General features: G+C 34.4%; 1 protein-coding gene and 1 long non-coding RNA gene across 13 annotated transcripts; both read right to left on the minus strand.

The window, feature by feature from the left end:
• Positions 1–1232: 1232 nt before the first annotated feature.
• On the minus strand, positions 1233–8215 carry LOC110877363 (heparanase-like protein 3). Its single transcript, XM_022125508.2, has 9 exons — positions 7822–8215; positions 5221–5257; positions 4950–5136; positions 4697–4845; positions 3682–3912; positions 2959–3148; positions 2096–2221; positions 1908–2007; positions 1233–1761 (listed from the first exon to the last, which is right to left on the minus strand). Exons 1-9 carry the CDS (start codon positions 8032–8034, stop codon positions 1372–1374), a joined length of 1623 nt encoding a protein of 540 aa, XP_021981200.1. The 5' UTR covers positions 8035–8215; the 3' UTR covers positions 1233–1371.
• Positions 8216–19886: 11671 nt separating this feature from the next.
• LOC110877362 lies at positions 19887–25295 on the minus strand. 12 transcript variants are annotated; one of them, XR_004866803.1, is made up of 9 exons: positions 25195–25295; positions 25036–25095; positions 24841–24959; positions 24098–24613; positions 23845–24017; positions 22988–23153; positions 22236–22403; positions 20292–20509; positions 19887–20199 (listed from the first exon to the last, which is right to left on the minus strand). It is a non-coding gene; the product is annotated as an uncharacterized LOC110877362 (long non-coding RNA). The 12 variants fall into 12 exon arrangements; XR_004866804.1 differs by having other exon boundaries at positions 23302–24017; XR_004866797.1 differs by having other exon boundaries at positions 23267–24017.

Genomic DNA, 25295 nt, shown 5'->3' on the forward strand with positions numbered 1-25295 from the left:
TGTTGGAGGAGTACGTGGGCTTATCTCACATAGTGCAGTTTGTTTTATATTTGTTATAAATAAGAGTAGTTATTTTATTTTATTTGTGCCCTTTCTTTCTTGAATATCAAATATATCACAGCAAGTTTTTTCATTCTCTGCACATTATATATCTTCACGTTGTTGATTATATCATAAGAACAAGGGTAAAACATAAACCCTAATGATGTAAATTCAATCATGAACAATAAAATAAGATAAGAGGTGTGTACCTGATTAGCAGTCACCACACCAGAGAGGGAAGTAGACGTCATGTTCGTCAGATTGGTCTGGTTCCCCTTTAGGATGTATCTTCTTGATGGTAGTACCGAGTTCTTTAGGGTTGAAGAACTCGTAGTAATGGAGAGAGAGGAGGGGCGATATTGAGTGTGATGTTATGAATGTCTAACCCTAATCCCTCTCTAGTAATCTCCTTATATACACCCAAGGGGAAACCCAATTAGTTAATTAGGGTAATCTGGCCCATCAACAATTACCAACTAATTTATTATAGGTTTTAATATATTTTGATCCATATTATATAAATGATAATGATGACTACTAGATTAAATATATAAATAAAATATTTAATCTTACACACATATATTACTACAATCGTGAATTTGAGTGTGATTGTGTGTGTATAGTGGGGCCTGAACCAACAACAAGAAGTGGTGATGATACTTCCTAAGAGATTTCATAAATTCCAAATCATGTCTACTAAGTGCAAGGAAAAGTGTTACCATGTAAAGGAAAGGCCAAAATTATATATAAAAAATCTATTAACAAATTAAGGTTGATGGTTTCAAAGTCGACAATTATTGTCACATAGAGAGTTTCATCTGTTTGTTAGGCCGAAAGATAGAGTTTCTTCCCGGGGTTAGTCTAGTGGTAAGGTATGTCCCGGGTTGGGCTAGTGTCTAAAGTTTTGTGTTCTTTGATTTGTTTTAAATTTTACCAGGTGTCGGAAGGGCTTAATTGGTTGTGTTTTATCTCTTTTAAACTTAAGCTCGGCTCCATTCGAGCTTTTAGCGAGCCTATTGCGCATAACTCACGAGTCGCTTGGCTGATGCCTCATGTAGATCCTCACTTCACTCTCAAGAGCATAAGATAATATATTTCGTTTATGAGAATTTTACATATAAACTTCTTTCATGATTCTTATCCTAAAAGATCTCTTTAATGAGAACTTTGCTATGAACATTCCATGATTCTTGTTTTGAAAACTTCATCAATATTTCTTTTGCTATGAACATATATGTGTCTTTACATTTTTTTTGTGCATGATAATTCTTCTATAAAAAATTCTATAAACAATTCAGAACAAATTATAGGCCCCATCTTCTCTCCTACCTAACTATTGCAAGCATACAATGCAAAATGTGGGATATGTGCAAATACAATAGAATGAGGATGTACACTTATGGGCTTCAAAGAATTCACATATAGAGGCCTCAATGATGGTATCTCACCATATGAATTTACTCTCAATTCTTTACCATTCAACATCATCACTTTACTATGCAGGTTTCCATCTTTTGCTGTCAAATGATATTCTGCTCGTGTTCGTTTTCTTATTACGCCCATCTTTGTATGTTTCGACTCTGAATCAGAATGCATTGTCTTATGCTGATGGTGTGTATGAGGCCTGTGTTTGTGTAGCCTCCAAATGCTGTTAACCGACAATTTTACATTTACGGTGGTGCTATTGCCTAGATTCATCAGTAATATCGTTACTCCCTTCTGCAATATCAGATCAAAGAGTCACAATTCGGCCATTTGTCATTATTATTTGGCCATTCGATCCGTTTGATATAAAACACAACCCAAACCAACCTCTTATTAAATAAATGGTCGAAATTGTCACCTCTATTTTGTGGCAAACTTACCGATTCTTTGGCACAATGTACATAAGCGCGTATTTTCTTGGTGCCTAAAAATCTTGTTGACAGAACTTTTTTTCCCATTAACCGGTGCCAAAGAAGCGCGCTGGTCATAAATGAACAAAATCCCATTTGGGTTATTATAATTAATTGGTTTGACCTGAATAGTCAAAGTTTAGTTATGATTTATGAACCTGTAGTAGTCTGGATTCGGCTCAAAGGTAGTAGTATTTAGTAAGCCATAGTTTCCTCCTATCAAAGATTGTCTGCAGTATGTTTTTGTGTCGTAAATAGATGACATCCCTAGCTGATCCAAGTACCTGCAGTAGTGTAAGTTTTAACCTTATACATTGATGGTTGTCACTTATAGTACTTTCTGGGTTTGGTATATTTTTTTATGTATATGACCATTTATTGCACCCTATGCCTTGATGGTTATACAGTACTAATCACTATGCACCAAGACCATCCGCAGCGGCAAGCCCTTTGGGCGCCCTTTGCTGACTTGGAGACGGCCGCCCTTGCAAGGGTGTGGTTGGGCATTGCTAGGTGGGGTCCTTTCGTTTTTTTGCATATTTTTTTAATTTTTTTGTGACTTGTACCATCTGCGCCAAGTCACCTATGCAAATGCATATATTCATTTTTTTATTTTAAATATAGTAGTTTAATAGAATAAAAAAATATGTAATGTTTTAATTTTCATGACATTAATGTATATAATTTCTACACAATTAATACGTAAATAATTTTTAAAATAATTTGATTTATTAGAATAACAATTTGATTATGAAAATAAATGTATAAAGTGGTGATAATGTGGAAATGTAAAGATTTTGCAAGGATGTTTGTAGTGTTGGAGGGGAAATTGATCTTTTTAACCGTGATTGAAAATCTTATATGACAAATCACAAAAAGATAGGATGATTTGATAGTTGTACCCTATGCATTGATAGTTGTACCACGTGCTTTGCTACTTGCTAGTTGTTTGATTTCTTTATATATTTTGTTAAGATTATTTATATACTATATGAACATTCCTAGGAACTCAAAATCTTACCAGAAACTGAATACAAACGCGTTAGTAACAAGATTTTGACCACTATTATAAGCCCCGCCAGCCTCACTAACCCAACCCGATGCTGAAGATGAAGAAGCGTTAATTGTGGATTCAAGTTGCTTGAAAATTTTGCCCGCGTCATCAAGATAAGATGGATCAAGAATTCTTGCTGTTAGATTTCCATCCATCCCTGACAAGAATAATGGTGTAAAAATGTGAACTTTAGAAATTTGATCACCTTGCGGGTGTTTGGATACGTGTTTTCTAATAGATAACGTCAGTGGAGGACCCAAAAATGTTTTTCATGGATGTCGTTAATTATTTTCTATGCTCGGATATCCATCAACTTGATTACATATATGCTATTTTGTAAACTCAAAATAATTAATGGTAATGTATAAAGTTGTAATACTTAGGACAATGAGATTTTTGTGTTTCTAGGCATAAATGATTTATTTAAAAGATTAATAGATAAATGACAAAAAAAAAATATTTTTTGAAAAGGATGAGGGACATAATGTGAAATGGGAATAAAAACACTGAAATTAGGTCAAGTGAAGGTAAAAAACCCTTCATTTGATTCTAACAAATATAACAGACAAGTCATAACTAACTGTCATTGTCTAGTACTAATAATCAAAAACTAAAAAATCTGTTTAGCCAAACAGTAAAAACTGATTATTGAACACGCTTGAAGTTTGAGTTGCTTTAAAGAAAAGTTACCTGAGCCGAGACTGTAGATGTGGTGAGAGACCGCGTTGAGGGTCCTGGATGTTTTGTTTAAAAATTTCGTGAACCATTTTGGATTAAAGAAACCTCCGGGTGCAATGATTAATGGCTTAGGTTCGATACCCTTGTAAACACGGTGCACCATTTTGTAGAGGGTCAATGTGTCGTGGGCATACTGTGACGCTGATATACGCGCTCCAATTCCATTTCCACTTAACTCATTCCCTGTTGGTTTAAATTACAAGTTATGATGGTACATTGAGATGCAAGGTGAGGATATCAACACATTTTGTTCATAATAGATCAAGTTTGGCTATCTTTTGACAGAGGAAATCAAATGGGCAAACTATAGAAATGGTCAAATGGGTCAAATGTCACTCAAACTGTATTATTTTCAACCCATGCAACCTAGGACTCCTAGAGTGCTTTATTCATATATTTGATCAGTATTTTCTTAGGCAAACCCGGTGTACAAGACTCCTATGTGCGCGGTTTGAGGGGATGTCAGACCCCTGATTTAAATTATTACTATAGTTCTATAATCCTTGTAGATTTTTTTTTTCTGTAGCCAAAAAAGTCTTTGTGGGTCAACTTGACCAGTTTCGTCCCGAATCCATTTTGACTGATATCTTGCTAGCCCAATTTTGACACCTCTAGGGTAAAATGGTCTGCTGATAGGCTCACGAGTCACAAGTTGGCTCATTTGCTTATGTGATCAAGCTCTAGCGTAGTATTGTGTGCGAACCTAGCCTAGCCTAGAAGCTCAACATCTGAACAAGCCTATATAAGCTTGATCCTGAAAACCTAATCTACCAAGCCTATACATCCAGGGGCGGACCTAGCTTTATAATAGGGGTAGCCCTCGTTACCCTTTTTTGAAACGTTGCCCCTTTAATGATTTTCTAGATCCGCCACTGTATACATCGGCCTTACACAAGTCACATGGCAAAAGTGAAATTACACTCGTCTATTTGTCCGAATGAAGTGTCTGGACTTTGTGTTAACCTACCAAGCTCCCAACCGTAGATGGTGTAGTTCTTTTTAACCGTGTAACGCATTAAAGCTTCAGCATTGGTCGAGTCCCAAGCACCAAAAGCAGAACCATCGGCAAGCACGGTTTTTCCAACGAGAGCATTCAGTCCAAAAGTAACCACAGCCCTATATGTAAAAACCAATTATAGACCTCAAAACACACACATACAAAAAAAAAAAAAAAAAAAAAAAGCACATTATTAACAAAAACAATCGTTTGATATGTTTACCTGGTATCTTGGAAGAATCTATTGAGATCATCCCATCTGGATAAAGACAAACAACCCTTAGTGAAACCGAATAATTCAGAGGTGTTTTTGAGGAAGGGGTTGTTGCAGGGTTCTTGGTGATTTTTGGTTTGGTAGATCACTTTATCTTGCAATGTACCTCCTAATCTGATCTTTAATGGAGAAAAAGCTACATAATATTTAAAGTAATACAACTTATATTAGATCAAGTTGCTTAGAATATAATTATAAAAATTGAAGAAGAATTGTTCACCGCTGATGGCATTCTTGAAGATTTTGTTTTTAAGATCCTGTACATAACAACAGGGTAAGAGAAACAAATATATACTTAATAAAGTCATAGATTTTTCTGATGGAAGAATTTCAAAATGTAACACCAAATTTCTAATGACAATTAATATCAACAGTGGCGAAGCTTGATAATTTCTACCGGGAGGTCGGAAGTTACCGGACCTAAAAATTCTATATAAGGGGGGAGGGGGTGGTTATCACTTGCAAAAATTCCATCACTCACAACATCCAATCAAGTTCCGCCATGTCATCAACTGTTATTCCATCACTCACAACCTTTTTTAGTGGCAATGGTCATCACTCACAACACCCAACAATAAACCCTCACACCCCCTCACATCCAATTATCACGGAATAGCCCATGGCGCGTGAAATATATCACGGAAAAATTCCATCACTCGTTAAAGTTGTAGGTGGCGGTGGTATGTTGCCAAGTTCCATGCGTGGAAGAAATACATCACGGGAACTTTTGTTCCCACCCCGCCTCCCCTAAGTAAATTTTATTTTTATAAAACCGGGGGGTCGAAAACAACGTATATACCTAAAAAATTCTATACGAAACGTACATACATAACACTACTGAGCGAAAAGTTCGGGGGATCGGCCCTCCTTGCCCCCTTGAAAGCTACGCCCCTGAATATGAATCATACTTGGGTTGGATCTAATATCTAATATGTTACTTATGTTGTTGATTTGTACTAAACAAGCATATTATGAAAGTGGGACATATGAGATTATATTTCAATTCAAATAAAAAACGTATTAGATGAACATTATAACAATCATGAATATATTTTTGTGGGTTTTTTTTTTTTCAAAAACAACCCAAGGGGACATCATGGTGATAAATGATGTACTCTACAACAAAAATGTTAGAAGTTCAAATACTACATATAAATCTAGGAATTGATTCCAAATAAATACAAAGATTATTTTTAACTTTTATTTTGTAATTAAAAACAGGGGCGGACTTACCCCTAGCCCAAGGTGGATGGGCGCACCCCCAGGAAAAAAAAATTAGTGCTATTTTCCGTTTAAAATCCTATCCGCACCCCTTGGATTTTTTCGTCCACACACCTTAGGTGAAAAATGTTATCGATTTATATTTTAAATTTTTTTAGTAAACTCTAATTAAAAAAAAAGCTACCTAAATTATATAAACTTATACTACCCAACTTAACCCAAATACCCAATAACCTAACTCACTATTTCATTTAACCTAATTAGCCCACTAATTACTAGCCTAATAACCAAACTCAACCTAAGTTCAAACTATAATAATTAAAATAAGCCCAATAGTCCCTTAGAATTACTCTCGCCCTCCCTCTCTTGGGTCGTCTCCTGCCAGCGATCATCGAACACAACAGCAACCACAATAGCACGTCATCAGCAGCCGCGAACCACCGCCGTCCGACACCAAAGGGTAACAAAATTCTTAAATAGGTTTGAAATTTCATGTGTTTTGACGTTCTTTTTGGTTGTTTAGATGATTTTTAGGGTGATTATGTTGTTTAGATGATTTTTAGGGTGATTACACACGATTTCTAGGATTGAAAATTAAAACTGAATTATTATGTTATGGAGCGATGGACTTATGGATCAATTTGTTTGTGATAGGAACCATGAGTAAGGACGTTATGACGCGATTTCTTTTGTTTTACATGACCCGACCCGACACGACCCGAACCGACCCCAATGCGAACCTATTTTTTTACCTATATACATAGGGGCCTAAAATTTTTAAAAATGTTCCACACCCATCGAAAAATTTATTGGTTCGACACTGATTAAAAATCAAATTATAGTAAGGGATAATCACCAAATTAACCATGTTGATCAAGATAATTTATAAAACAACTTGAGCTTTTAAATTTACGAAAATAGGCAGTCTTAATTTTCATTTATAAGGACAGGAATCATATGTTTAAAATTTAAAAGATCTTTACAAGTTGGCCAAAAATGATAGTCACCTTCAAGTTTTGTCGTGACTTGTACCTCGTTCCTGATTCTACTTTCTATATTCATTCAGTAACCACAATAACCAATAAAATATCGTTTTCCTTTTCACTAAAAAACAACAAAGCTTCGACTTTCGAAACCACATGATGTACAATTTTTCTAAATATAAGTACAAAATTTCTCCAACTATCATAATTTTTCTAAATACAAGTATAAAATTTCTCCAACTATCACTTCACATAAATCTTTACATAATAATAATAATAATAATAATAATAATAATAGTAATAATAATAATAATAATAATAATAATAATAATAATAATAATAATAATAATTACCAAACACTTAAACAAATACTATCTAATCACACATCTTTTACTTTCTTTATTTAAAAATAGAATATTAGTAATATAAACTACGACCTATTGGCGATAATAGTCTATACTGATAATTTAACCAGTAACACTTCTACTTTTCACTTTCGTTGCTAAAACGACATCACTCGAATGCAGAAATAAACTCGTCTACCACAAAAAATGTTATCAAGATCAGAATGTTATAAATTGTTTTAAAACGACTTAGTAAAAATAAAGGAAAGTTACCACATTGAGTAGGGAAGAATGATCCCAGCTACAAGTACCATAATCACACTTCTCTGGTGGCCACCAATCCATTGTAGCACATACAAAATCATTATCAGTCTCTGCAATCCTACTTTTCCCATCAATCAAAAGCCTCCCATTTTCACCTCTTGAATCCACAAAAATGAAGCAAAAACTAACCAACACCACCCATAAACACACACCCTTTTGCATGTTGTTTAATGGCAATCTTTCTTATGTGGGTATGTGACAAGAACCCAAAAGATGAAGCCTTTAAGGTTCTTTCTTTTTGATGTTCAAGAAAAGAAGGTGGGAAGAAGGTGAAAGATTTGATTTTTGAAGACTTTAATGTTTAGAATGTGGTTTTTAGTGCAGATTATAAGGATTGGGGGTGGAGGGCGGTTGGTGGGGGCCATGGGATGTGTTGTTTGTTCTTTGCTTATGGAAAGTGTAAAAAGATTGCTGAATGTAAGGGAAAACGATGATGTGTTGTTCAGGTTTATGTTTCAAGTGTGGGACAAAAAGGTGTATTCTTGGAGTGGTGTTATTGTGATTGTTCATTGAAATATTTATTTATATACTATGATTTTTTAAAGATCAAGTTTTAGATTTAACTAGTAAATAAAAATAAAGTCGTGACATACCTGATTATAAAATCGTGTTTTATACGGACTATACATGTTGGTCATCAAGAATACCAGCAGATATCGAGTATACTCGTTAGTTTTTTAAAAATATACTCGTTAAGATCTCCATAACTTTTATTATAATAAGTAATAACTACAATTAATTAAAATTATGATTAATTACATCTTAATATATCACTATAAAGTTTATAATATCTAAAATATGTAAATACTAGGATGATACAAGTTTTATAAGATAATTTTTTGTTTGTAACATACATTTATATATAATATCATTAAGATATATCTTAAAAAGGTTCATTTTCAAAGTAACGAAGCTATTAGAATAAACGTTACTAAACGAAGGTTAAGAACATTCACAATAGTTACTTTATATATTAGCGAGTGAGTTTCTTATGTTATAAGGAATGGTTGTGAGTGGTTGTAAGTATATGAGAGAGAAAATGTTATTGTTCATCTGTAAATATACGAGAACATTGTTTACCCTATTAATTTTTTAATATTTTTTAAAGTGGTTGTGAGTAGAGGAGAAAGAAAATGTAATGATAAAAATATAAAACTATTATTTAATTGTAAAGAAGAGAGAAAAATTAGTGATTTTTTTGTGTAACTATAGAAATTGGGATACAAAATTCAATGTAAATGCTCTAAGGGGAAAAACATATAAAAAAATAGAGGATATGGTTTGGGTAAATGGTTATATAGTTTCGGGTAAACGGGTTAGGTATTACCTAATCACATACATGTCCCATACTCACGAAATATATTTTTTTAAATCTTACATCCGGTCCCATACCCATCAGATTTTGGGTATACCCCATGGCCCATACCCACAATTTTTTTTTTTAAATCTCATATCCGACATCGGATTTTGGGTATACCCAACCCATATATTTTGGGTTTGGGGTATACCGGTCGGGTTCAAATTTTTTATTATTATTTTTGCCATCCTGTTGGTGCATCCGTCTGTCGTCTACGTCTTGTATCGAGTCTTGTATAGAATGTATAGAGTTAGGGCACGAGAATCGAGAAAATGGGATTTAAGGAGGTTCCGCTTGAAATGACCTTGGGTCAGTTTCAAGCGAAATCACCCAAAAGTCTGATTCCGCTCGAGTGTTAAAACATATTTCGCCTGAATTGTAAATGGTGATTCCGCTTGAATGAGTTCAAGCGAAATCACAAACCCTATAAATAGGTGTCTTGGGGCGGATTCATGTAACTAGTCCTTCCGGTTTACAACGAAGTGCTGCCGAAGTGTTGTCAGAATTGTAAACGTCATTCAATCAATAGCAACAACAGTTTAAAGTGATATACTAGCTGAATTGAGCTTAGTTTCTTAGTTTCCGCCTCTAAAACTGACTTTAACTTTTCTGATTGACTCGTTCAGGTCAGAAAACGATCCTACAAGTGGTGTAAAATTCAAAAATGAGTTTTGTTGTGAAAAAGAGGAAATGATAGTACATCAGTGGGCGATCACAACATGCTAAAGCAATGTAAAGATAAAATGTGATAAACAGTCTTACTGATGATATGCCAGTAGGTTTTTGCACATTTAGTAGATTGTGACGAGATATAAACCTAAATTTCAAACTTGCTTAATTCGTGGGTAACAACTTCTTGGATATATGGGTAACCCCCGAAATCTTGTTTGAAAGGTCCCTCTTTCTGAGATACTAGGTCTTTATGCTTAGTGATATCTGGGGTATTATCCCGGGACTTCTGCTGTATGGAAATACTGACCTAGTCCCCGTATAATACTTTCCGCAAATGCTTGAAATACAGCGCCGCCCTCAGCAACTTGATGAAACAATAAAATTGATAGTCATTGCTGTTGAATCAAAAGATCCTCTAAAGGGGACACACCAAAAGTCGAGCCGCCATCTCTCTGCTGAACGGAAGTTCTGACCTGAGCTCTCACGGTTTCACATCTAACCCCTGACAGATATCATCTAGGTATACTCACCTGTAAGACTGAATATTGGGATCTGGATACAGGAGTATATTCAAGTAGTGGGACACGCGAACAAGTTTAAGTTCTTAAGACATTAATTACGTATCTCGAAACAGTTGAACTTTGTGTGAAAATTTAAGTGGATCAGTATACTGACAATCTAGGTGAATTTTTTAGAACTTAAAATGAAATGAAGCTTAACGGTGTTGGTGATATGTCTCACAAACTGATATGATCCTCTTACACAAACTCACAAAAATACTGTCTGTATATATTTTTATTTTAGCCTACTTATATTCCTACAAGTGGTATCAGAGCTCAGGAGGAAGAGTTCATACCAATTCGGCTGCGATTTCTGATTTCTACACCTTCTTTTTCGAATTGAACATCATTTCACGATCAAAATTGGCTCAAATTCGCTCAGTGTACTCGGAATTGACATTTGACAAAGCCTTGAAAGTTTTAAGTTAAAATTCAATCTAAAACATAGGTTTTTAGTAATTCCGCTTGAAATTGTTCGAGAACAACATGACGTCACAGTGATTTCGTTTGAGATTTATGTTTCTGATTCCGCTCCAAATCGGCATTCCGCTTGAAAGTTCCTGTTTGATTTCGCTTGAAACGGTTTAGTACGTGATTTCGCTTGGAAGTTCAGACTGTTTCCGCTCCAAAGTTACTTGATAATTTCGCTTGAAAGTCAAAGTTCTGATTCCGCTTCATTGCACTATTCCGCTTGAAAAGAGATCTCATTTGAGTTTGATATTTCGCTTGAACAGTTAGTTTTGAAAGATTTCTTGAAATCCAGAAAATGGACGAAGAATTCTACAATGCATTCGCTACTCCGGTTACCCCGATCACTCTTGCACAGAACACGTTGTTGGAAAACGAAACGGGGACGATGCAAAAGCCTCCCAAACTAATGAACATCGAAGAGTATAAGGGTTGGGAAAGTCGTTTTGAAAACTGGGTACAAGCAAACTATCTGGATGCTTGGGAATGTGTGGAAACTAAGTATGTGAGACCGATAAATGATGATGAAGAGATTATTCCTATTAAAGATCTGGGTGCTGAAAACAGAAAGAAATACAAAGATGAGAAAATGATGCTAAATCTGCTACAACAAGCTGTGAAAGAAGACATCATGGTCTTACTACAACACAATGGAAGTTCTTATTCAATTTGGAAAGCATTGAGATCAAAGTTTGTTGGTAGTCAAGAGATGATCAAGAACAAGAAATCACTTCTGAAGAAAGAGTTTGACTTGTTTCGTGGTTTGAAGAATGAAATCACAAAGCAGATCATCGAAAGATATTGCAATCTTTTAGCCAACATGAGAAGGTTAAGCATTGAAAAAGATAATGAAGAGTTGATTGAAAAACTTGCTGATGCTTTACCACACGAGACTTGGGGAACATATATCATGATGCTAAGGAACAAGAAAGGGTTCAACAATCTGACACTTAGCAAATTTATTAAAAAGATTGAAGCTCAGGAAATGGAACAGAGAAAGATCTCCAGGATGAAAGACTTCGATGGTGAACAAGATATAAGTCTGTACTACAAGGCAGGTTTGGATGATAAAACAACCAATATGTCACCAAAAGTTGAAACTGCATTCAATGCTAAAGGTTCAGCAGGAAGCTCATCTAAAGGATCAAGCAGCAAAACTAGTTTCTCATCATTTCCATCGTTCGATCCAAACATTTCAGCAACAAAGAATGGGAGAAAACTTCAGTGTAATATTGTATTAAATCTTGAGAATGATCAAGATTACTCAGAGGAAGTTGCTAAGAATCACATGTCTTTATTGGGAATGGTGTTAGAATCATATAGTAGTTTTGTGGCCAGAAAGACCGGGAATCCAATGCTTACGAAAGAGGATTACGATCAAATAGATGCTGAAGAGATGGAGCTGATGGATATAAAATGGTGTTTGGCTAGCGTGTTAAGGAGAGCTGAGAAATTCAAGCAGATCACAGGAATAAATGATCTTCGTGAGGCTAACATTTCTACTTTAGGTTTTGATAAATCTAAAGTCACTTGTTTTCGTTGCAGGGAAAAAGGACACTTCAAGAGGGAGTGCACCAATCACGAAGCAAGTAGAGCTCAAAATCCCTTCAACAACAACAATGATTACTATCGGAAGGCCATCTACCATCAAGTTGCTCAACAACCAACTCCACAACAACAACATCAAGCACAAACTGCACATGGAAGAAATGTGATTGAAGATTCTTCAAAAAGAGCATGCATGGTGGATCATGATGAGAAAAAGGCGTCAACAAATTTCAACTGGGATAAGTATGTCTCAGCTGATGGGAAAGCTTTGATAATTGATCAAGATGATGAAAAAATGCCTGAAGGGTTTAGCTGGGAGAATTTTACTTGGGATGATTATATTCCAGATCAAACTCCAGTTCACACAGCTTTTGTTGCTAGAATTGAAGAAGATAGTGATGATGATGGTACTGAATACTATGCTAAACAAATGAGAGATCATTTGAAGATGTTGGCTGAAAGTGACAGTGAAGATGAGAGAGTAAAGCAGAAAAAGAAAAAGGTAAAGACACCGGTGAACAGTGACGATGAATCAGTACCGGTGGTTAGGAAAAAAGTGAAAGAAGTTCCAAAGTTTAAGATTGATGAAGAAGCTGTTGCGAAAAAGTGTCCAGTGATGTGTGAAAATTGTGAAGAAATGAAGAAACAAAACAGTTCTTTAATTCACAATATGAATAGATTGAAGGAATCCTATGATGTGCTGAACAAAGCGATGAATATGTACAATGACACTAGTGAAGAGCAGGCAACAGCAATGCAGACACTTCAGGGAGCATTCATAATCAAACAGAAAGTTGTGAACAACTATATCGAGAAGTGTGCTGCTCTGGAACAAAAATTAGAGTTACAAAGAATTGAAACTGAAAGAGTAAATCGTTTATTGAAAAGTTACTCATGTACTTCTTATGTCATTGACAGGATCTATCCAACGGTTGAGGGCATGAAGGCATTCGAAGAAGATAAGGTGACTGAAGAACGAGCTGATGAAAAGACTCCAGAGAAGAAGACTGAGAAGAAGAGTGACACTAAGAAAAAGACTGACAAGAAAAATTCTGGTAAGAAAACAGGTGTCAGTTACAACAAGTGTCCACCCCCGCTGGAAAATGGATATTTGCCCAGAAATCCAAATTCTGAAAGAGTCAAAAAGGCTACAAACTTACAGTGGGAGTCGGAGTCGTCAATCAATTTGCCAGAAAATATTGATGTCACGTTTACAACGTCTGACACTGATCAACAATCTCAATTGATGAAGAAAGTCGTGGATCATGTGTTAGATAACGATGAAACAGAGGAGTCAAAGTCGGAGTCTAGTTTAGAGTCCAAATCTGAGTCCAGCACTCCGGGTCAAAATGAAAAACAGGGCAAAAGAGTATATGACAAAGAATTCCTGTTATCAAAATCTAATTTGGATGATGAAACGTTTAAAGTTGCATATACTTTGAATGATTCGGACAAATTATATTCTGATGAGGAATTTCCAATAAGAGGTGTCAAAACTGAATTGATAAAAAAGGTTTTCAAACTAACAGAAATTAATATTTCTGAAATAAAAGATTTACATCTTAATGATAAACCTAAAAAATACACCTCAAGAGTGCAACAAAGATTAAACAAGAAAAAGGGTTACAGTTCTGGTTCTGGATTTCAAAAGAAACCAAACCAAAACCGTAATTTCAAAAAGAAAGGTCTTGGTTTTACTCCAACAGAAAAACAGAAAAATGAAAAATATGTTCGTGATTTTAAATCCAAAATGACATTTGTTTCAGGTACCTCAGCAGACGAGGAAGAAAAGAAAGAATTATGGAGGCAGTCAAACAGTGAGTTCCTTGCAAAGAAGCAAGAAGAGATGAAGTTTGCTGGTCAGAGGAAAGATACGAGAACCTGTTTCCAATGCAACACAGTTGGACATATTGCCAGAGATTGTTCTAAGGCAATATCATCAAAACAGGGAATTTCTCGTAAACGGAAAGAAAAGATTGTTGAGTTTAAACCACCAATTGATAGAACAAAACTATTCAAAGATTCTACATTTGAAATCGGTGAATGTTCAAACAAGTTTTACAAACAGAGAGCTAAATCTGAAAATCAGAAATGGGTGGTTAAGAAGTCTGGAGGTAGTTCTAGCGATGATTCTGATAGATCAAAATCAGAGGAGCTATCTTCTGGCGATGAATCTGACTCCACAAAGTCAGATGAGCCTCAGGTTGTTTCAAAAAGTGAAGCTATTTTGAAAGATGAAAAATCAGTTTCGATTATGGATGATGATAATTTTCCACCACTTCGAGTTGAAAATTATAAGAAGAAAATTGGTAAGGTTGAAATTTCTAACCAATTTTATAATGATAAGCAGGTTTTTGATGTGGAGAAAGTCTTTAACCCCAAGGTAAAGCATATCTTTGGTAAGATGATTGACCGAAAAGTCAAAGGGGTTAAAGAGTTCTATGAAAAGAAGAAGGGAGGTAAGAAACCGAGTGATGGTGACTCGGTGAAACCCAAGGCTGGCCAGGCTTGGGTGGATATTTTCTTTGAATAGAAAAATCTGACATGCCGGAGCTTCCAGGTTGGTAAGTGAGAAGCAGGAATCGGCATCCTGATTGGTAAAATGGTTTGTGTAGACGTTTTATTCCTACGTGTGATTAAATGTTTTGGATATTTTTACAAGTGGTAAGAGGTTGGATCTTACAGGTGATTCGTCAAGGTCATTAGTTTGAACTTGACGTAATCGTTATACAAGTGATTAAATGAACAAGATGATGAACCAATCCCTACAAGTGATAAAATCAACTAAACTTATTTTCGGAAAAATCATTTTGATTAAAACAAACTTAAGTGTTTTGAAATCATAATGAGAAAATAGTTTGTTGATAGGGGGAGTTCTGATTGTTTATGCCAAGTAAATGGCGAATTGAGGCGATTTGATATCGGTTGTCAACTTTCTGTATAGTTTGTTTTAAATTTGTTTCTACTTAGCGGGTAAAGAGTTTAGTTTTTGTTTTCAAATTTCTTTAAATGTGTTTGCATTTTAGGGGGAGTAGAAAATTTCAGAAAACCCAAAAACATTAGAAAATTTGAAAAAGCCAAAAACATGATAAAATTCAAAAATGAGTTTTGTTGTGAAAAAAGAGGAAATGATAGTACATCAGTGGGCGATCACAACATGCTAAAGAAATGTAAAGATAAAATGTGATAAACAATCTTACTGTTGATATGCCAGTAGGTTTTTGCACATTTAGTAGATTGTGACAAGATATAAACCTAAATTTCAAACTTGCTTAATTCATGGGTAACAACTTCTTGGATATATGGGTAACCCCCGAAATTTTGTTTGAAAGGTCCCTCTTTCTGAGATACTAGGTCTTTATGCTTAGTGATATCTAGGGTATTATCCCGGGACTTCTGCTGTATGGAAATACTGACCTAGTCCCCGTATAATACTTTCCGCAAATGCTTGAAATACAGCGCCGCCCTCAGCAACTTGATGAAACAACAAAAATTGATAGTCATTGTTGTTGAATCAAAAGATCCTCTAAAGGGGACACACCAAAAGTCGAGCCCTCAGCTCTCTGCTGAACGGAAGTTCTGGCCTGAGCTCTCACGGTTTCGCATCTAACCCCTGACAGATATCATCTAGGTATACTCACCTATAAGACTCAATATTGGGATCTGGATACAGGAGTATATTCAAGTAGTGGGACACGCGAACAAGTTTAAGTTCTTAAGACATTAATTTCGTATCTCGAAACAGTTGAACTTTGTGTGAAAATTTAAGTGGATCAGTATACTGACAATCTAGGTGAATTGTTTAGAACTTAAAATGAAATGAAGCTTAACGGTGTTGGTGATATGTCTCACAAACTGATATGATCCTCTTACACAAACTCACAAAAATACTGTCTGTATATATTTTTTATTTTAGCATACTTATATTCCTACATGTGGTGTCAGTTTTTGTATCTCAAAATTCAAAAAGATTTTAGTGTGTTTTAGCATAAATTTTTGAAAAATTCAAAAAGATTTTCGACAACTGGTGTTGAAGAGCTGATTTTCAAAAATTCCAAAGTGCTAATCTTGAAGACATTTGGTTTGGGAAAGTGTGTTTGAGAAGTTTAAAACATAGTTTTCAAGTGGTCATCAGAAATTGTTTTTATAAAATGCTTCTACAAGTGGTTTATCAGAGAATTAATGTCTAATCATTCTGAGTTTTAGTTTACAAGTGGTAGGCAGAGTGTAAATGTATCAAAGTAGAAAATTCATTTTTGGGTAGAGATTTGTGCAGGTAGCCAAGTTCTGATTCTGAGCTAAAGGAGAGCCAGGTCACAATCTTGGATTGAATTCTGAAGAGCTAGGTTAATCGATCCTGAGAAGCTTGTAAATTAAAGAAGCCAGGTTTCCGATTCCTAGGGACTCTGAGAACAAAGATTCAACATTTGAGGGGGAGTGTATGTGGATGCAAATGAATAGATTTGAAGACGTCAACATCCGAGGAATGGAGTTTGTTGAAGATGAAAGTGAAGAAATAGAGATTGAAGATGCTTATAGTGTCAAACACTTCAAAGAGAAGCCCAGAGACTGACAAAGACTGAAGATTCGAAGACTCGACACTGAAGACTCCGTCAACATCCGAGGGGAAGTTTGTTGGTGCATCCGTCTGTCGTCTATGTCTTGTATCAAGTCTTGTATAGAATGTATAGAGTTAGGGCACGAGAATCGAGAAAATGGGATTTAAGGAGGTTCCGCTTGAAATGACCTTGGGTCAGTTTCAAGCGAAATCACCCAAAAGTCTGATTCCGCTCGAGTGTTAAAACAGATTTCGCCTGAATTGTAAATGGTGATTCCGCTTGAATGAGTTCAAGCGAAATCACAAACCCTATAAATAGGTGTCTTGGGGCGGATTCATGTAACTAGTCCTTCCGGTTTGCAACGAAGTGCTGCCGAAGTGTTGTCAGAATTGTAAACGTCATTCAATCAATAGCAACAACAGTTTAAAGTGATATACTAGCTGAATTGAGCTTAGTTTCTTAGTTTCCGCCTCTGAAACTGAGTTTAACTCTTCTGATTGACTCGTTCAGGTCAGAAAACGATCCTACCCATCCATGTTTAAGCCTGTTATTGAATGGTATTTATGGATCCATCCACAATTCTTTTAACTAATTTATAACTAACTAGTAATTCAACCGTGTGTTGCGGCGGGGAAGCAGCGATAGTGTTTCCGGTTTCGGTTTGGTTGGGTTCGTTACAGAGCCGATACGGTACTGTTGTACGTCATAACAACCGGAAGACAAAACACAACAAATAAAGTCGTAATATAACAAAAACGATATATAACAATCGAAAGATAAACTGTAAAAAATATAGTCGTAATATGAGAAAAAAGCGATAATTAAACCACTGCAATATGCAAATATAACCCCACTTGTTAATTTGTTATAGATGATTGGCACAAAATATAGTTAAATAAATAAAATATAAAAGAAAATTAATTTTCTAATCTTATTTAAATAGATAATAACATTTTTTTTAAATTCTTAAAAGAAAGTAAATTCTCATTTTCTTTCCCGGTGTACAACTTTATCCTTTATTTTTTTTTATCTGTTATGTATAAATACTAGGTTATCACCCACGAACTTCGCGGGTTGAAAATTTTAAATGATGTAAATAACGATAACCATTTAATTTTATAATATCTTTTATATTATATCATATTATATTTTAAATTATAAATTATAAATTTGGTTGAAATTATATACGACACTAAATAAAAAAAATAACAATAATAATTAAATTCAATTTCAAACATTGCTATTTTATCTGTTACACTGCTATCTCTATCTAATATTAGTAGTTTAACTTTATCTCTGCTTTTAACTCTTGACAGCGCCACATACATCCATGCATCATCAATATTAGTAAAACAAATAATATCAATTCATGCATGATGAGCGCTCAGGTATTCGCCTAAATTTATATTCTACCAAAAATAAAAGAAGTATATTGTAACTAAAATAAGTATTACACATGATAACAAAAAGTGTTTAGTGTCAAATAATAGTTACAACTGTATATGCTTTTAAGTTTTATAAGACCGACCGCACCATCATGGACTCATGGTTACTCGAAAAGAAATCAATATTTAACTTTTCTACCACTCGTCTGCAAAGTTTTGACTCCTTCTTTTTGATAAAGACAACATTAGACCTGTACATTTTTGAAGCAGAATTCTAATTAAATAACTTAATGTAAAGAAAAAAAAATAACTTAAACAAACATTTAGAATTTGTGAATCGGTTCAAGTTAAAATGGCAAATATTTCAATATGTAGCATATTAGTAAAGACTGGGCCTTTTCTATCAGTTTTGGCTTTGCCTTCCCCCTAATTGCATTGCACCCTTGAGGCTTTAGATACACGGATCTTTGCAAAACTAAAACAAAAGGATTCGCCTTGTATTGATTCATGATGTCGTTGATAATTCAAACAAAAAGATTCATCCTGTCTTGATTCACGGTGTCGTTGATGATTATTGGGGTTTCTGAATATGAATGAATGAGAAAGAAAATGGGAAATAAGACCCGTGTACCTCATGGGTTCAGGTATTTAATACCTATAAGTCACACACATATATAAATAAAAATAAATAAATAAATTGCATAATCCACCAAACATTAAAAGATTAAAAGTAACAACTATGTTCATCAAAAATCTAACCATTTTCTACAGCCAATGGACCAATTTAGTTGTATATTTGGAAGATTATCAAGTGCAATAACGGAAAGTAAAAAAAAAGGGTGGTGATTTTGACCCGTTTACTTATAAACAGGTCTGATAGGCAGGGCCGGCCCTGAGAATTCATGTACCCCGTTCAAGCTTGAAAAAAAGTGCCCTTAGGCATTAACGAAATTGGGTATTGGGCTCACTAAAGATCTAAACCTAATGCTAATGGGCTAAAAACTAATCTAAACCATAAAAATAGTTTTGTAAGTGGGCCTATGTTTGTGTTTGTATGGATATATCCTATTAATTTATTTTTTTACATCCATATCAGATTTTTTTTTTAAAATAAAGTTGACTTTTTTAAAATAACATAATTTCATGAAAAAAAATAAAAATAGAAAAAAAGTTGTTTCACATATATATAGTCAAACAACAAAATAACCATTTTGACCTCTTACCCACCTCATTCGACTCACTCACTTTGCTATTGAGAAAAATATTAATAAATGGGTCATATACATAGCACAAACATTAGACAAATACCAAAACTAAAATAGGAAGACAAAATAAATGTAGGAACAAAAGCAAAACAATTCTCCAAATTAATAAGGAAAAACGACATACCTACACAAAATTAACAAAACTAAAGCAACACGATACCTACACAACTTTTAAAAATATAAATAAACGTACATATATATTAATGAATGAAAAATGCATGAAGAATAAGGTAGATTAATCAATGTTAACAACGTTAAAAATTTTTTACATCATAACTAAAAGAACATTCCATGTGTGTTGTAGTGCTTGCAATTTTGAGCTTTCCACAACAAAAAATTGATGAGAATTAGACACCACATGGAAAAAGTTATCACTTGATTGCTTCTCCGCCATATAAGCATTAAATGGGTTAACCTAAAATATAACACTCGCACGACACAATTTTAAATATGTTTGTGTTAGGGTTGATGCCTTTGAGCCGTGTTCGGATTCACCTATTCCCACACACCAACCTGACACGATTGACAGCCGAAATTAGAAACTACATGTGCTTGTTGGTGCACAGAATGAGTAGCCTCTTCAAAAATGAAAAAAAGGCACATACCCTAGATGCCCAGCACAACATTTTAATATTATAGTTGACTAGGCTCCACTATCAACAAACGTCCGAATTTCAAAAATGCGCATAAAAATGTTGAACACAGAAGTTGAATTACAAAAAAATACCCATGAACAAAAATAAAGCATGAATGTGTCACTTCGTATTTATGATCATACCTTCAAAGGAACACCATGTACTTCCATGTCAACATACAACATGACCTGAAAAGTAGATCAAGAAAACAACTATTTACAATAATTTAACTTCGGTTGTGTAAAAGTATTGGTTATTTACTATAACATACAACTTTTGCAAAACCCTTAGGGGTTGTTTTTGAGTGTAGTAGCTCAGTTCTCATCAATACATTTAGGTAAAACAATAAGCACCAACTCAAAATCTAATTAACCATATTTCACCACAAAATATAATAATGTGGTGAAAACTAATGTGCCTGAGTGATATATATGTATAAATATATGTGTGTATGTATAATTTTCGATAGTTAGAGAAAACATATAGTCACACACTTGCCAGATTACACCTTCAATTTTCTTTTGTGCTTCCGCATCAAAAGGGTCTAGATAAAGTAGTGCATATGCTTTGGACAAACAAAATTCCATAAAATATAAATTTGATACAAAATTCCACAAAATATCTAGCAACATCTCTATAACATTCTGTAGTGAATTAGATGCAAGAGACACCAATGAGCTTGCAAATGTTAATTTGAAGTACTAAACCAAAATAGCATCATATTTTGAGATTTTAAGGCAAATATGGCATGAGTTAGCAAACATTAGGGTACCTACACCACAGAAAGGAATAAGCTAACAAAGTTTTTAGAAAATGAAAATGTTATGTATTAACTTAATGATGCCATACAATACATCCTTAGTTTTTACAACCAAAGTTATAAACACAGTTAAGAAGTAAACAATAGTTATAAAACATCCATTAGTGTAAAAAAAAATCTAGAACGAAGACCCGTGCGCGTTGCGCTGCAACACTTTTTAACTTCAACACACTAAACTATAAAACACTATGACTATCGCCATTGAATCCATTTTTTCTTTGTCTAACACTCTCAATGGCTCTTCAGTCATAGCCTAAAAAATGTGACAATTGGTAAAATGATATACAAGAGATATGGGTCAGCCGAACAGAGTTAATGGAAGAATATAATTTAAACAACCTGAATAGAAAATTATGTATTTTAACTTGTAAGACATGATAGCATTAAGCGATGTACAATCTACAAAGAAGTACCCGAACCAACCCTAAATCAATCGGTGAGGAACACCACATTGCCATGTGGCAATAACATGCTTAAGTGGATGCCAAGTGGCATAAAATTGTTTTGTTTTAGTATAGTTGATAGATTAATCTGTTTGACCTCAAAAAGTCAGTCTATACCAATTTCAATACTATTGACAGATTAACAACATGACATACGAATTACATGACGAATACGTTAGGCATAAAATGTAATTTGGACTTTTTACTGAATACATTTATAAGCTTCTGAAACAAAGTGGATATAATTACAAAGACGTAAAATAATGCATAACTGTATATAATTTATTGTTGTAAAGTAATGCTCAACTGACAGCTATAAGAACATGAAGTGGTTGACCAACAATAACATCATAGCAACTTTTGCAAAGCGTCGGGTGATCAATTAGCTTTCTAAACATTAAATGCATCATCAAAAATTGATACCTTAATAAAGAAAGTTATCAAATCAACACCATTAAAAATTACAATTAATCAACACCTTGAAAATTAGCTTTTAGTATATAATTAACACCATTAAAAAATTACAAAAAATGTATGATAAAGAAATGTATGCGGGTCAAATCAATATGATTCAACCCACCTTGAATCGACCCAAAAACATGACACATTTCAACCCATACACTTTCAGATCTATATGATAAATGGAAATACCTGAGATGTCATGAATATGCAAGTTTAGGCTCACATTTCAACCCACCTTGCATCAAGTTTAGGCTCACACATATTCCTTAATCTCTGGGTGAGCTTATCATGCGAATTTAATGTACTCATTCATCACAGCCTTCATAGATATTCGTATACCAAACATCAAGATACAACCTGAGCAGAAATCAACATTGACACATTAAAGCATTTCGGCGAATACCTTATGTGCATAGTTCCTTGCCTATCTCACTTTGTAGTTCTAATACACAATTTTGTTCGAAATCCAGAAGTTGATTTGTATTATATTTAGTCTCAGCAGGTAAAGAAAAAAACATGGCAGATGGGTCGAAAGTCATCCAAAGCATATTTGTAATGGGTAAAGCCTCCTGAATTTTTTTATACATTTATAATTAGAATGTTACTCAAATGATATAAATGTTGTAATCATATTTGATGCACTGATTGATTATTAAAATAATAACAAAGTTTCAAGGCAACACGCACTTACTCAACCAGTTCAAACTTCCTAAAGTTACCCATCTTGGCTTGCACCCTTTTGATCCCTTACCCAACTCGATAGCCCCACCATATCCTCTTAATGATAATTTTTAGATACATGTGTCATTGTTGGGTTCTTTATCAAGGCTCACATTAGATCGATTAATACCTTTTGTTGTGTCGATTTCAAGAAAAGCATTCAAGATCATTGATGGAAATAATTGAGAATACATTGACAACGATGGAAATAATGGAAATACCTGAGATGTCATGAATATGCAATGAAATGAGTCGGCATCAACTTTAGGCTCACACGTACTCCTTAATCTCTGAGCGAGCTTATCATCTGAGCTTATCATGCAAATTTAATGTACTCATTCATCACAGCTTTCGTAGATATTCATATACCAAACATCGAGATATAACCTGAGTAGAAATCATCGTTGACACATTAAAGCATTTCAGCGAACACAAATGTGGTGGCGTAGAACAAACAAATTCAAATCTTGTGGGTTGAGTGTTTGAACCAAAAAACAGACCTTAGAAGATGGAGACGTGGTGGTGTAAAACATACCATTGAGATGGAGATCGAAGATTTGAAGACGGAGACAAACAGGGTGATTGTGATGTAAAATGGAGATGAAGGAAGAAGTGATCAAATGTATGGGTTAGTATCATCATGTTATAACAGTGAAACAGGTTTAGATTGGATCATCACATTTTTGTTTGAGAGTTAGTGTCGAGATGCCATTTGGCAATCCTACTTGGAGGTGACATGGACACCATGTGGAGCCAAAGGTTATAATTCAACCAAGTAATGTCAGTTTTGAAAGCATGGATTAAAAAAGTTACGATATTCTTGAAAAAGAAGACAAAAAAATTAACATTTTGAAACTTTGACTTAAGGATACTCTTATATATCTATAGATATTCTGGATAAAAAGTAATAGTAAATCAGGTATCCAAAAGTTCATAATCATAAGCTATTATTTCTTAACTGTAACAATATAATGGTTGTGTAAGGTTTTATTCAACTTTCAAATTCAACCAGAGTGTTTTAAAAGATATACTTTCTTTATAAATTAAACAATAAAAGGATCCACCAACTCAGAAGTACCTGTTTGTGACCATTTTATGAGCACCTGTTCATCAGAGCTGATTCCAACAACATCCATAGCTTTCTTTGTAGCAAGATACTTTTTAGACTCGTCCACTCTGTTCAGTTCATAAAAGTTTGATTGATTAAGGTAATGAAACTTTCTTGAACTTCAAACTTTGTACTTTTCACTCCTGAAATGTGATTAATAAGTACTTGTTTTAAGTTTAATGAGATATAAAACCTAATCTAGTGCATCAGGAAAGTGAATTACATCAAGTGGTGCAACACATAACATGTAAAACAATGATAACTTCTCTCAGGGTCAGAAACTTGACAGACGCGTGATATCTCTAGCAAATAATCTCTTATAGCAGCACCAGAGACTTTCCCTCTTTATTCCTATCAAAATTATAACAGATAGACAAAATATATTTTTTATGTCCCTAGACCGTTACCAGCACGTACCATCCATCTTGCTACCTAGTAGTAAGGCATACTTTTCCCCTGGACAATTTCCAATGAAAACTACACATCACTAAAGAAGCTATTTGCATTCCCAACACAATGAAAACAATGTTACTCACGTAACTTTCTTATTTACTTTCACAAAGTGATTTAAGCAAACACCCATCAGAATACTAACTCAAACAATATAATTAGATGGTGTAGCTACCAGGCTCAATGATGTTCATTCCACAAATAAAGATCATTGCTTCCTCGATTACCGCGTTGGTTGCCAAACATGTCCGCTACAAAATGAGAGTCTGGTGGAACACCCACCTTCAACCTTAAATTATAAAATAAATTACATGAATAATACAACACAATCAAACGAATAACAAAAAAAAATTTATCTATTTTTACCAATTCTCTCTATATTGTGAAAACAAATTTCAACAATTTTAAGAATGGATTTATGCTTCAGAGCGTCAACTTCAACAAACAAAAAAAGCTAAAAAACTGTTCAACATCAAAAATTGAGGATAAAAAGTAGAACTGAAACAGAAAACAAACCAAATCTTTGATGATAATGATCACGATGACGAAGAAGAGAACGAACGGGACTTGAAACTCAGCAAATCAAACGAACCTTGTTGTCAGCTGTATGCCAGTTACTTCATCAGAGCACAATCCTAACACCATTAAATATAGAGTTCATTGAATAGGAAGTGTCTAGCCGTAAATACGAACTCAAGTTACAGATCTTACCTTTGATTGTCTGTTCTGTAGCATGCAATTCTGTCGTCATCAAGGGTTCACGGCGTAACCCTAGCACCCACGTTTCACTCTCCAACGATATCAGTGAATCGAGATGATAGAAGATACAATAGATTAAACATTACAATAAATAATCATATAAGTACATACCTGGTCATTGAGAATGATGAATCGGCGAAGAACAATTGAAGGAGAATCGATATTTTGGGATTTAGGATTTCAGGGAAGTGAGTATCTAATACGTGGTGTGG

Source organism: Helianthus annuus, chromosome 9 (assembly GCF_002127325.2).
Source record: "Helianthus annuus cultivar XRQ/B chromosome 9, HanXRQr2.0-SUNRISE, whole genome shotgun sequence".
NCBI lineage: Eukaryota > Viridiplantae > Streptophyta > Magnoliopsida > Asterales > Asteraceae > Helianthus > Helianthus annuus.